This window comes from Rhineura floridana, chromosome 3, assembly GCF_030035675.1.
Source record: "Rhineura floridana isolate rRhiFlo1 chromosome 3, rRhiFlo1.hap2, whole genome shotgun sequence".
NCBI classification, from domain to species: Eukaryota; Metazoa; Chordata; class Lepidosauria; order Squamata; family Rhineuridae; genus Rhineura; species Rhineura floridana.
Window position 1 is genome coordinate 24,350,159 of NC_084482.1, and position 13,352 is coordinate 24,363,510.

Consider the following 13,352-nt stretch of genomic DNA (forward strand, 5'->3'; position numbering starts at 1 on the left):
GCAGCTCTCTTGACTGTGGTTTATTACAACCTTTGGGAAGGGCCGTAAGACAGTGGGAGAACATCTGCCTTGCATGCAGAAGGTCCCAGGATTAATCCCTGGCATCTTCAGGTGGGGCTGGGAGAGAACCTAGTCTGGAACCCTGGAGAAGCACAGCCAGTCAGTGCACACAATACTGAGCAAGATGGACCAATGGTCTGACCCAGTATAAGGCAACTTTGTCTGTTCCTACAACCTGAAGTGCTGACAGGGGGCATTGCGGATGGATGAGCTAGGTCTCCTCTCCCAGTATCAGAAGACTGTCAATCCATACTTTGCCTACATGTAGCAGTGAGGATAAATATGACTTCCCATTTGCACCTTGTTCTGCCAGCCACCTACTTCCTTCCCCACCTCTTTCTTTTGTTTGCTTATCTGGGATTTCTGAGGCTACCCTAAGAAGAGTCCTCACTTCTGAATGCAAGCCATTTGATTAACATAGGCCCACTAGCAAGCATGGAGCCAGGATCCAAAGGGCCATCTGGGGAAATGTCTGCATCCCTGCCCAGCACTTCTCCAAAAGTCTCTCCAGTGTGGGAGTGGCTCTTGAAGAGGAAGGCCCAGGAGCCACGTTAGGCAAGCCAAAGCACTTGGGCGTGTGCGTGGGACTTTTTGGATCTTCGGCTTTGGGATAAGGACAACATGTGGTCACTGTAGCTGTGGAATGAAATCAGGCACACTCCATCTCCAAAAGCCAATGGATTCCAAACGGAGATGACTTAACAGGGTTTTGAGCAAAGTCCAACTGGCTGTTTCAGCTCTTGTGCTGTAAATAAAATGCCGCTGTTCTACTGTGGCATCCTCCACTGCTGATAGCCTGGGGTCCTTTCACAAGGTTTGTCTTGATCCACTCTTTGGCAATCAGCTGTAATATGCCAGCATGGTGCAGTGAGTAGAGTGTCTGACTGGGATCTGAGAGACCAGGGTTCAAATCCTGGCTTGGCCATGAAGCTCACTCTCTCTCATCCTAACCTACCTCACGGGGTCGTTGTAAGGATAAAATTGGGAGGGGGAGAGCCCTGTCTGTATGCCACCTTGAGCTCTTCGGAGGAAAGGTGGGATATGAATGTAAATAATAAATATGGCCATATAACAAGGCTTCAATACTCTGGCTTTTCTTCCTAGCTACATTAACAACCTAATCCTATATATGCTTATCCCAGAAGTAAATACTGCTGTGTTAGATTGGGGTACCTCCCAGCTATGAGGAACTTTTGCTTTAGATGCATCCGCTGCAATAGTAGAGGCCTGATCTGCCATTCCCTGGAGGAATCCAGGCACAGAAGGAAAGAGGCAAGTGCATTACTGAAGTTCTCTCTCTCTCCCCCCCCCTCTCCCCCCAGGAGCTGGTGGTACAGAAAGGTTGGCGGCTCCCTGAATACACAGTGACTCGGGAGTCAGGACCAGCACACCGCAAGGAATTTACTATGACCTGCCGTGTTGAAAGGTTCATTGAAATAGGTAGAGCACCACCAGAGCGAGGGGAGAATCCTAGCCTGCTCATGCCTAAGCTGTTGTATCCTTTAACTTGCTGTTTGGAATTTGCAAGGCCCTGTCCGTGAGTGGGAGGCTTCCCAAAGAGCAGTCTTAAAGCTGTTAGGAGTCAGGTGCCCCATGTATCTGTCCACAGAGATGGGGGAAATCGGAGGGAGAGCAACGAGCTGTGGCCAGAGAGGACTTGGGAGGCTATAGTCTAGGCTCTTTGGACCACGTCCACACAGCAGCTGGCCCATCAGCAATGTCTGGCAGCTCACTTGGTACTCAATAAAGCTTCTGTTTGGATTTTCTTTTGTCCTGCCCACATGTCCCAGGAACAGGAGGGCTGCAAAGATTCTAAATCCAGAAAAAACAGAATTCTGCAAATTGACAAGCTGTGTCATTTTATGTAAAAGCAAGCAGATACAACATGCTTATTCACTTCTGCTCCTGCACTTTCTAGGTTGGACAGGATAGATGGGCAGGGTATCAGGAAGACATGTGCAGGCCCTTGCATCCCCCCCTCCCCACCTGGCTCTCATCTATTCATCTCCACCCCGTCCCCTGTTAACATAGAATCATAGAATAGTAGAGTTGGAAGGGGCCTATAAGGCCATCAAGTCCAACCCCCTACTCAATGCAGGAATCAAAATCAAAGCATTCCCGACAGATGGCTGTCCAGCTGCCTCTTGAATGCCTCCAGTGTCGGAGAGCCCACTACCTCCCTAGGTAATTGGCTCCATTGTCGTATGGCTTTAACAGTTTTTCTTGATGTTCAGTTGAAATCTGGCTTCCTGCAACTTGACAGGAACAAAAGGGAACAGGCACCAAACTAGAGACGAAAAGGAGAGGCAAGCTCTGGTGCCGAGTAAAGTTTATTGTAGTGCTCTACGCATTTCGGAAACATTTTCCTTCCTCAGGAGCTAAAAACATTCAAACAAACTCAATGTTGTGAAGACAACACCATGGTCTTAAACATAGCAGACTACTTTTAGAAACCACATTCTGTATAAATCATTTAAAAACATTTCAAAAAAAAATTTCTTTATGATATATCCCTGATCATTAACATCAGACTGGCATCTTATAAAACTATACTATATGACTCAAATTGAACAAAATCTTGTAATAGCCATTAGAATGCAGCTTGAACATAAAACTCTCTCATCCCCCCAGAAAACACAAAGACATTGCCCTGTACTGACCTGTGGAGCTATATCTCCTTAGCTCTGTCAAAGCAATGTGAATTCTTTATCCAAGCCCCACCCTGAATACAAACCAAACTTAAAGGCTGCTAATATTCATACTAAGTATATAAATCAGCTCAGCTGCACAATTACTGCATTTGTGAATTTTACTGATCCAGCTGGTACTTACAGTGACTAGCATATACAGTTGTTACAGACAGTAGACCAAGTTTCATATAGAACCTTTGTTTCTTATTTTATTTAAACTCAGAAAAATCCAGATCCTCATTTAACCAGATCTTGGAAAAGTTACTTTTTTAAACTACAACTCCCATCAGCCCCAGCCAGCATGGCCACTGGATTGGGCTGATGGGAGTTGTAGTTCAAAAAAGTAACTTTTCCAAGCTCTGGATTTAACCCTAGAGGTCCCAGACTTTTCAGAGAAACGATCCAGAATAACACTCTTGCTGAATAATCTATCATTACCTACAACTCTTTCAATGGCGCAAAATGTTGTCTCATTTGGCTTATATTGTTTCTCAACAAAGTGTCAGACCAATGGAGCACCCATTTGTTGGTGTCTTAAATTGCAAAGATGTTCCCCAATTCTGAGTTTTAATGGTCTTGATGTCTTCCCAACATAAATCTGATTACAGGGACAAGAAATCAGATAAATGACTTCTGCAGAAATACAGGTAAAAAAATCTTGAATTTGAATATGCTTTCCAGTGTTGGGATTGACAAAAAAAAAATTATTTTGGGTAAACTTGCAGTATGAGCAGTGGCCACATGGATGGGGTCCTGTTGGCTTGGATGTACGAAAGATTGTAGATTGACACTTGTTATTGTCGCTCCTTGCATATTCTGTATGGATCAACCAGTCCTTGAGATTTCTTGTTCTTTTAAATGCTACCGTGGGTCGTGTTGTTAGGCCTCCTTGGCCGACATAGCTTTATGGAAAAAATATTTTTCATTTAACAAAAAGTTCTTTTGGCAGACCAAAGGGGTGGCCATGGGATGCCCCATGGCTCCAGAGGTTGCCAATTTACACATGCAACATTTTGAACAAGAATTCATTTTTGCCAACAATCCACATGGTAGAAATATAATCTCATGGCTACGATATGTTCATGATTTGGCGAGGCACAAACAATGAGTTGAGGGATTTTTTTCAATGGATTGATGTTCAAGATCCCAATCTCAGTTTTGAGACAGTATGGAACAGGTCAATTCTTTGGACATCATAGTAAAAAATCCATAAAGAGTTTAATTACTACCATTTATAACAAACCTACTGATAGAAACACTTTTCTTAAGTATGATTGGCTCCAGTTAGCAGGAAAGGACAAGAAGCAAATTGGAAGACTCTTCTCAGTGGCTAACACAGAAGATTGGAGGTTGTCATTTATAAGAATTCTTCCACAAAGAGAGACTGAAAAAACGAACAAGAAGTACACTGATGCAGAAAAATTTGCATAGCCGTGGTCTGATTCCATACAATCATCTCTGCTGATTTGTCAACAAGGAATCTAAACAAATCTTAAGCCAACATGGAAGGGGCAGCAGACATCATCCGTCCTTTGGGAGGGAGAGAGTGGCGGAGACTAGCAATGACAAAATCAGGGCTTTCTTCAGTTGAACTGCTCCTCACAAGAGGGACAACTTTACATTGTATATCATTTATTTCTTATAGTATTTTAAAATTGTAAACCACCTTGAGTGTCTTGGCAGAAAGGTGGTATATAAATTAAATAAATAAATAAAGATCATCCTGCTCATCTCAAGAATAATCTACCATACAGCCAATTCTTAAGAATAAAGCGCAATTGTTCAAGAAACCTAGATTACATCCAGGAATCCCAATCTTTAGCACAATGTTTCTATGATAGAGGATATCCTGTTAAGGTGGTGAGAGCTATGAATAGAGCTAATGCCTGTAAACGTGACATTCTGTTATGTCCTCAAAAAAGAACGGTGCAGAACCGCACAGCATGCATCCTTCCATTCAATCCGATTACTAAGAGACTTCAAACATATATTCGCTCCAATTGGCATTTGGTCCAGGATCTGCCAGGCCTAACAACACGACCCATGGTAGCATTTAAAAGAACAAGAAATCTCAAGGACTGGTTGATCCATACAGAATATGCAAGGAGCGACAATAACAAGTGTCAATCTACGATCTTTTGTACATCTAAGCCAACAGGACCCCATCCATGTGGCCACTGCTCATACTGCAAGTTTACCCAAAATAATTTTTTTTTGTCAATCCCAACACTGGAAAGCATATTCAAATTCAAGATTTTTTTTACCTGTAATTCTGCAGAAGTCATTTATCTGATTTCTTGTCCCTGTAATCAGATTTATGTTGGGAAGACATCAAGACCATTAAAACTCAGAATTGGGGAACATCTTTGCAATTTAAGACACCAACAAATGGGTGCTCCGTTGGTCAGACACTTTGTTGAGAAACAACATAAGCCAAATGATACAACATTTTGGGCCATTGAAAGAGTTGTGGGCAATGATAAAGTTATTGTGGATCATTTCTCTGAAAAGTCTGGGACCTCTAGGGTTAAATGAGGATCTGGATTTTTCTGAGTTTAAATAAAATAAGAAACAATGGTTCTATATTATTGGAATATTAGCAGCCTTTAAGTTTGGTTTGTATTCAGGGTGGGGCTTGGATAAAGAATTCACATTGCTTTGACAGAGCTAAGGAGATATAGCTCCACAGGTCAGTACAGGGCAATGTCTTTGTGTTTTCTGGGGGGATGAGGGAGTTTTATGTTCAAGCTGCATTGTAATGGCTATTACAAGATTTTGTTCAATTTGAGCCATATAGTATGGTTTTATAAGATGCCAGTCTGATGTTAATGATCAGGGATATATCATAAAGAAATTTTTTTTGAAATGTTTTTAAATGATTTATACAGAATGTGGTCTCTAAAAGTAGTCTGCTATGTTTAAGACCATGGTGCTGTCTCCACGACATTAATTTGAGTTTGTTTGAATGTTTTTAGCTCCTGAGGAAGGAAAATATTTCCGAAATGCGTAGAGCACTACAATAAATTTTACTCGGCACCAGAGCTTGCCTCTCCTTTTTGTCTCTTCCTGCAACTTGAGCCCATTATTCCGTGTCCTGCACTCTGGGATGATGGAGAAAAAATCCCAGCCCCGTCTGTGTGACAACCTTTCATGTACTTGAAGAGTGCTATCGTATCTCCCCTCAGTCTTCTCTTCTCCAGGCTAAACATGCCCAATTTTTTCAGTCTCTCCTCATAGGGCTTTGTTCCCAGTTCCCTGATCATCCTTGTTGCTCTCCTCTGAACCTGTTCCAGTTTGTCTGCATCCTTGAAGTGCGGAGACCAGAACTGGGCGCAGTACTCAAGATGAGGCCTAACCAGTGTCGAATAGAGGGGAACTAATACTTCATGTGATTTGAAAATTATACTTCAGTTAATGCAGCCTAATATAGCATTTGCCTTTTTTGCAGCCACATCACACTGTTGGCTCATATTCAGCTTGTGATCAATGACAATTCCAAGATCCTTCTCACCTGTCGTATTGCTGAGCCAAGTATCCCCATCTTGTAACTCTGCATTTGTTTTTTCCCCCCAAGTGTAGAATTTTTTGTTTATCCCTGTTGAATTTCATTCTGTTGTTTTCAGCCCAATGCTCCAGCCTATCAAGGTCCCTTTGAATTTTGTTTCTGTCTCCCACTGTATTAGCTGTGCCCCCCAATTTTGTATCATCTGCAAATTTGATAAGCATGCTCTGTACCTCCTCATCCAAGTCGTTAATAAAAATGTTGAAGAGCACTGAGCCCAGGACCGAGCCCTGTGGTACCCCACTCATTACTTCCACCCAGTTTGAGATGGGACCATTGATAAGCAGTCTTTGAGTACGATGCTGGAGCCAACTGTGGATCCATCTGATAATTGTTCCATCCAGCCCGCATTTAGCTAGCTTGTTAATCAGAATATCATGGGGCACTTTGTTGAAAGCATTGCTGAAGTCAAGATATATTATGTCCACATCATTCCCACAGTCTACAATGGAGGTTACCTGATCAAAAACAAGATAAGATTAGTATGGCAGGATTTGTTCTTCATAAATCCATGTTGGCTCCTAGTAATCACTGCATTGCTTTCAAGGTGCTTACAGATTGACTGCTTTATAATCTGCTCCAGAGTTTTTCCAGGGATTGATGTTAGGCTGACTGGTCTGTAGTTCCCCGGTTCCTCCTTCTTGCCCTTTTTGAAGATAGGGACAACATTAGCTCTCTTCCAGTCATCCGGCACTTCACCAGTCCTCCATGATTTCGCAAAGATAATAGAGAGCGGTTCTGAGAATTCTTCAGCCAGTTCCTTCAATACTCTAGGATGCAGTTTATCGGGCCCTGCCGATTTGAACTCGTTCAAAGTGATTAGATATTCCTTGACCATTTGTCTATCAATCTCAAGGTCCAATCCTGCCCCTTCTACTTCATGTTTCCCAGGAGGGTCATAGGCCCTTTTTTGGGAGAAGACTGAGCCAAAGTAGGAATTGAGCACTTCTGCCTTTTCTTTGTTATCATTTTGCCATCCTCATTGAATAGCTGTGCCACCATTTCTTTTCTCTGCCTTTATTCAGTTTTTTCAGTTCAGTTCATTTATTTACTGTTTGGCCATAGGCCTTAACAGAGAATTCAAACAATAAAGGACAGACTAATGCATACAAATACAATATAAAGGACGGACTAATGCATACAAATACATTAAACAGACATTAAAAATACAGTTAAATTAACCCTTTATGCCCCAACCATCTTTCCAATTGCCATTTTACCATTTCTTCTCTCTCTAGGCAGTGGCACCTCCAAAAAATTGGCCAAGCGCAATGCTGCAGCAAAGATGCTGGTACGGATTCATAATGTGCCCCTGGACCCGCGAGAGGGCAGTGAGGCTGAAGTAGAGGAAGACCAGTTCTCTATTGTGAGTCTGAGCAATGGGGGGGGGGAATCGGAGTGTGGCAGACCTCAGTCAACTGGTAGCCTATAAAAGGTGGTCGCTGATGGAGTGTGTCAGACTCTGCAGAGATACCGGCACTGGAAGTTTGCTTTGAAAACTGACTTGAAAGAGAGGAGTCATATTTTAGGCAAATTAAATCACCTTATAAGTGCGTACCATCCCAGATGTTCTGTTCAAGTTGTCTTGTCACCAGAAGTAGCTATGGCCACCAAATTGGATGGCTTTAAAAGATGATTAGACAAATTCATGGAGGATGAGGCTATTTTCTTCCTCCACTGTCCAATGCAGTGTGCCTCTAAATACTCGTTGAGAATCGCAAGTGAGGAGGGTGCTGCTGCACTCAAATCCTGCATACAGGCTTCCCATAGGGGCATCTGGTTGGTCGCTGTGAGAACAAGATGCTGGACCTGTTGAACCACTGGCCTGATCCAGCAGGGCTCTTCTTACATTCCAGTTCCAGTCATTGTGAGGTCAGAAACCAGGGTTCTCCCCTGGTCGCTTGGTAACTGTTCTCTCTAAGCCTCATGATGGCACCCTCCCTCTGCTAGTTTTATATGGTTGCTGGAGTGACTTAAAAAAGATTCCCCCTAAAATCAGCACACCTGTATTAGGGGGTGTGCTGTTTTGGGGAGCATCCTTTTAAAAAAAAATGTCACTAGCAACCTGATAGAAGATTTGGGATCCAACTACCTAGGGAGTAACCCTTCATTGTCCATTTTGAGTTATTACTGAGGACTAGGCCAGCCTTCACAATTTATTTATTAAATTTATTAGTTGCCCATCTGGCTGGTTGTCCAGCCACTCTGGGCGACGTACAAGATAAAAAACAATACATTAAAACATTAAAATTTAAAACCATAACAGTAAAAACCTAACCCACCCCAAAAGCCTGCCTGAAGAGCCAGGTCTTCAAGGCCCGGCGGAAGCTCATCATAGAAGGGGCATCAGGAAAGAAAAGAAAAAGCCCACAGGTCATCCTTCTTCCTGCCTTTTCTGAACTGAGTCAGATATTTGTGGGGTTGGGTTTCTCTTCTCCACTGCGGGATTGTAGATGTGTTTCACCACCTTCTAGCTGAGCACGCGTGTATTTATCGGTGTGTTCACAAGCAAGAGCAAAAAGATTTCTGAAGTACTGTAAAGATTTTAAGGGACGATGGCATTTACTAGCAAAGAGGGAAGAGGAGAGAATGCAAAGCAAAGCTGGCTTTTCCAGCTGATGGGCAGGAATGAAAGTAGATTGTTTCAACACTGGGGCAGAAAATACTGTTCCCATAAAGGAGAGTTGGGAAACTTTTTTCAACTTGAGGACCACATTTTCTTCTGGGCAACCTGGCTGGGTGGAGGGTACATACCAGCAGCTAAAATGGGCAGCGTAATGAATGTAAATTTGACCTTTGTACAGCAGGCTAGTTTCTATACACATTTACACACCACACTATATCCTCCACCCAGGCAAGCAAGAGGCATTATTAGAGGTCACGGGGACATTCCAGCCAGGCAAAAACACCCAAAGATGTCAAGTGAGAGTGGAGAGAGCTGTGTCCTGGGGGGAGAGGGGGTAGCTGGGGGAGAGTCCCAGTGGCCACATAATGAGGCTTGAGGGGGGCTGAGGGTTTGCAACCCCTGCCCAGTAGCATTCCTGGGACAGGCATTGGGGGTGCTTCCCACTCAGCTTCACATACGTGGCCATTTGATGGCAACACTGATCCTTCTAGTCTGCAGTGCAGTGATGAATGGCAAGAACTAAGTTGAAGATCCTAGGCTGATGGTGCTCAAGGTGTGGTGTCGGCTGTTTGAAGCAGCATTCTGTGGGACTGAGTAGGGAAACCAGAACGCGGAGCCTTGTGACTGATGGTGATGCTGGGGGAAAGCTAAGTAGTTAACACAGGGGTGGGAAAGCTGTGGCCTTCCAGATGTTGCCAGATTCCAACCTTCATCATCTCTGACTATTAGCTATTCTGTCTGGGGCTGATGGAACCTGGGAGTCCAACAACATCTGGAGGACCACAATTTTCCCATCCCTGGATTAGCAGGAAGTAGCAGCCATGGGAGTTGCTTGAGGGAACATGGAAAGGCTGTGACCCCCTCACTTCCTGGTCAGCACACCCAGGGAAGGCTGCTGCTGCTGCTGCTCTTGTTCTTGTCGGCTGTTATTATTTATATGCATTACCCATCCTTCACCAGCAGCAGGTCCCAGTATTGAGTTCAGTACTGGAAACAGCTGAAACAAATTTTAGTAACAGGAATAGGGCAAGTCCTGAAAACACACATCTCAGGTGTCAAAGGGCAAGGTAAGAAGGTGCATCTCCAGCATTTGCTGAAAACTGTATAGCTGAGATGGGGATTCCCTCCATCTGTGGGGAGGGGATTCTACAACTTAGGAGCTGACACAGAAAATGCCCTTTCCTGGGCCACCATGACTGCAAACTTTCTCCGGGCAGCAGAACTCCCTCTGCCAGTCTCAACACCTGAGATGGTAGGGAAGGAAGCAGTCTGTCAGATATTTGGGGCCTGAGTCATTCAGGGCTTTAAGCACTAGCGAGAGCACCTTCAAATAAACCCAGAAACGAACTGGTGACCAATGCAATTGCTCTAGAACAGGAGTTATATGAGTTCTAAAGGCAACCCCAGCCAGTCATGTGGGTGCTGCATTTGAACCAGTTGTGGTTTCTGAGTTGTCTTCAAAGGCAGCCCCACGTAGAGTGCATTGCCAGGATCCAATCTGGAAGTTACCAGAGAATGGAAACCGTTGCCAAGTCATCTCTGTCCGAGAGGGGCTGTAACTGCCAAGCCGAACCAGACACAGTTGGAAATAGGCACTCCTAGCCACTGAGGCCACCTGTGCATTGAGTGTGATGTTGGATCCAGGAGTACTCCCAAGTTACAAACCGGCTTCATGCAACCCCATCAGAACAGGCAGTCTTCCCACCTGCTGGACTCAAACTTGGAACATATAACATCTCTGTCTTTGCCTTGTGGAGGTTGGTGGAAGAAAAAAGTGTTATATCTTGTGCCATCTCTCTCTTCCACTCCTCAGATTGCAGGAAACAAGGTGGACGGAGTGAAGGGTCGAGGGTCTGGCTGCACCTGGGACTCTTTGCGTAACTCAGTGGGAGAGAAGATTCTGCACCTGAAAAGCCACCCGCTGGGGGTGCTGAATGCTGGGTTCTGTAGCCTCTTGCAGGAGCTCTCTGAAGAGCAGAGCTTTGTTATTAGCTATCTCGATATTGGTAAATAATGAGGCACAGGCCTGGGTGATGGGGTGGTTCCTTATTCTTTGAAATAATGTCAAAACAAGCCCCAACCCTGTCCTTTTTAAAAAGTCCCCTGCATAGGTGTGTATGTTAATTGATTTAAATGTGTGAGTTTCTATTTTCTAGTTGCAAATTGAGCAGCCAGGTGGCCAAAACCAGAAGTGGTCAGGCCTGTTTAAAACTGCCCACGTGACTATCCTCACGTTACAGAAAATAACCTGGGAGGAGTCTCAATTCGTTCTCAGGAACCCATTTCAGGCAAGAAAAAGCTTTAGTCAGGACACAGGCTAGACTTGGGGACAGGACTTCAGTATTCATCACCTTAAGATTGGTTATTGCAGGTATAGCTAACCCAGAGTCCATGGGCTGCATACGCGCGCACACCCCTTTGAGGTCTTTAATGGCTCCTTTCAAGTGTGTTATTTAAAAAATAAAGTGATTGTTAACTATGGATTCCCCCACTGTAACGCCATGATGCCAAAAGGCTTTTTGTATTCCCCCAAAGCCCCCCCACCCCACATTTAAGATTGTTTTATTACCATCATCATACTTGCTGCTCCATACTGTGGTACTCTGTTACTGCCAAAAGGTTTTTTTGTGGCCCCTCAAATTTGTCAATTTTTTCTTTTTTTACTGACCACTCCTATAGGTTCCTGGTTGTAATTTTGTGATGCCAAAAGGCTTTTGTGACTCCAAGACTCCCTATATATATATATATATATATTCAGCCACGCCCACCTTGACATGTAGCCCCTGGAGGGTTGACCATGGTTCAGTGCAGCCCTTGGCCTGAAACAGCATCGTCTCTGCCCACCCCCTCATTCTGTTACATGGTTTCTTATATTGGTGATAAGTAAGGTAGCCCCAGGAGGGACTTCCTACAGCATGGTCTCTGTAAACCCAAATTTTTCATATCACTTTATTGGATGAGATAACAGCCACATTTGTATGTAACAAAATAAGCTACACATCTTGGTTTATTGTGGGCTGATTCATGGTGCTTGGTTGTTCTTGCTTTGTTCGTTTACACCAGGGTAAGAAGAGCAATTTGGCTTGTCAGGGGAGCAACAGACTACAAATCCTGGTTTGGACACAACACAGGAGTGGGGAACCCTGTGGCCCTCCAGAGGCTGTTGGACTCCAACTCCCATCAGCCCAAGCCAATGTCTCCAGTGATCAGGGATGAGATTTGGAGGGCCACAGGCTTCCTTTCCATAGCGTAACAGGAAAGCCACAAAACTGAGGCAAAGGACTGGTAACATCTACTGTTTGTCCTCAGTAATTTGGTGGGCAGAGATATACTGCTTCTGCCTGTGGAGGTTCTGTACTTAGCTAATAGCCATTTTTTGCCTTTGCCCTTTTGTCTTCCTCATGATCGTGTTGAGAGCCCTGGCATGCCCCCCTCCCCACATTAAGAGGAACTGATGACTACATTGATGTCTGCTCTAGTGTATCCTTGATCATTACTTGCCCAGTGCTGGATCATCTGGGCCAGCAGCCCTGTAAGACTACTTGCCCTGTAGGAATGAAAAGGGAAATGGGCAGCTCATCCTTTCCCCCTACCCCCAGACTTAAGCATTAGAATATATGCACATTTTGCTTCTCTCTTGTTCTGTTTGCTTTAATTTGAAGAAGCTGAATTTGAATTCAATTGAATTCTTCAGTTTAAAGAACCTACACATTTTAATTTTATTTTTTTAGTATAATTTGTTGATGCATATCCCCAACGTCCCAGACAGAACAAACTATACTTAGAAACGTTTTTCCTTCTTGGTTATGGTGTTTTTTTTCTTCTCCTGCAGATGAGATGAGTTTAAGTGGCCTGTACCAGTGCCTGGTGGAGCTCTCTACACAGCCAACCACAGTCTGCCATGGGTCAGCCCCTTCCCGCCATGCTGCCCGCGCAATTGCTGCCCGCAATGCCCTTCAGTACCTCAAGATCATGGCAGGGGGCAAGTGAGGCACCCTGATACCACTGAAGACTCTGGGCAGCTGGGAATTCCTAAACAGCTTGTCTCCATCTTCCTGCCCGCTAAAGGATGCACCCATTTTTTCCCGATCCATGAATTGGCAGGGGCACAGACTTGCAAGGGTGGCAGAAGAAATCCCCCTGATGTCCTGCGGGGTGGAGATGGGTTATAATTTCAAACTGGAATCTAGACTTAGAGAGGGTTTCCTGTCCCTGCAGCAGAGGACAAAGCTTGTGGAGACTTATCGTTCTGAGCACTAGGTGCTAGGACTGCCCAGCTGGAGGTCAGGGTAGTCCCGCCTCTCTGTGGCTCACCTGATGTCCGTCACTCTGTTTTTTCCTCGTTGTGGAGGGACAAACATTGACCAATTCTGCCATAATTGGGGGTTGCAATAAACCAGATTTTTAATAAGAA

General features: G+C 44.4%; 1 protein-coding gene across 5 annotated transcripts in view; it reads left to right on the forward strand.

The window, feature by feature from the left end:
* Positions 1-13,352, forward strand: part of TARBP2 (TARBP2 subunit of RISC loading complex) — a 29,217-nt gene extending 15,865 nt beyond the window's left edge. For all 5 annotated transcript variants that reach the window (XM_061615064.1, XM_061615062.1, XM_061615063.1 and 2 more), the window contains 4 exons: positions 1,383-1,500; positions 7,551-7,678; positions 10,752-10,944; positions 12,771-13,352. In XM_061615064.1, coding sequence (XP_061471048.1) covers positions 1,383-1,500; positions 7,551-7,678; positions 10,752-10,944; positions 12,771-12,928 — 597 coding nt within the window. In that variant the 3' untranslated portion in view covers positions 12,929-13,352. The remainder of the gene's footprint in view (positions 1-1,382; positions 1,501-7,550; positions 7,679-10,751; positions 10,945-12,770) is intronic.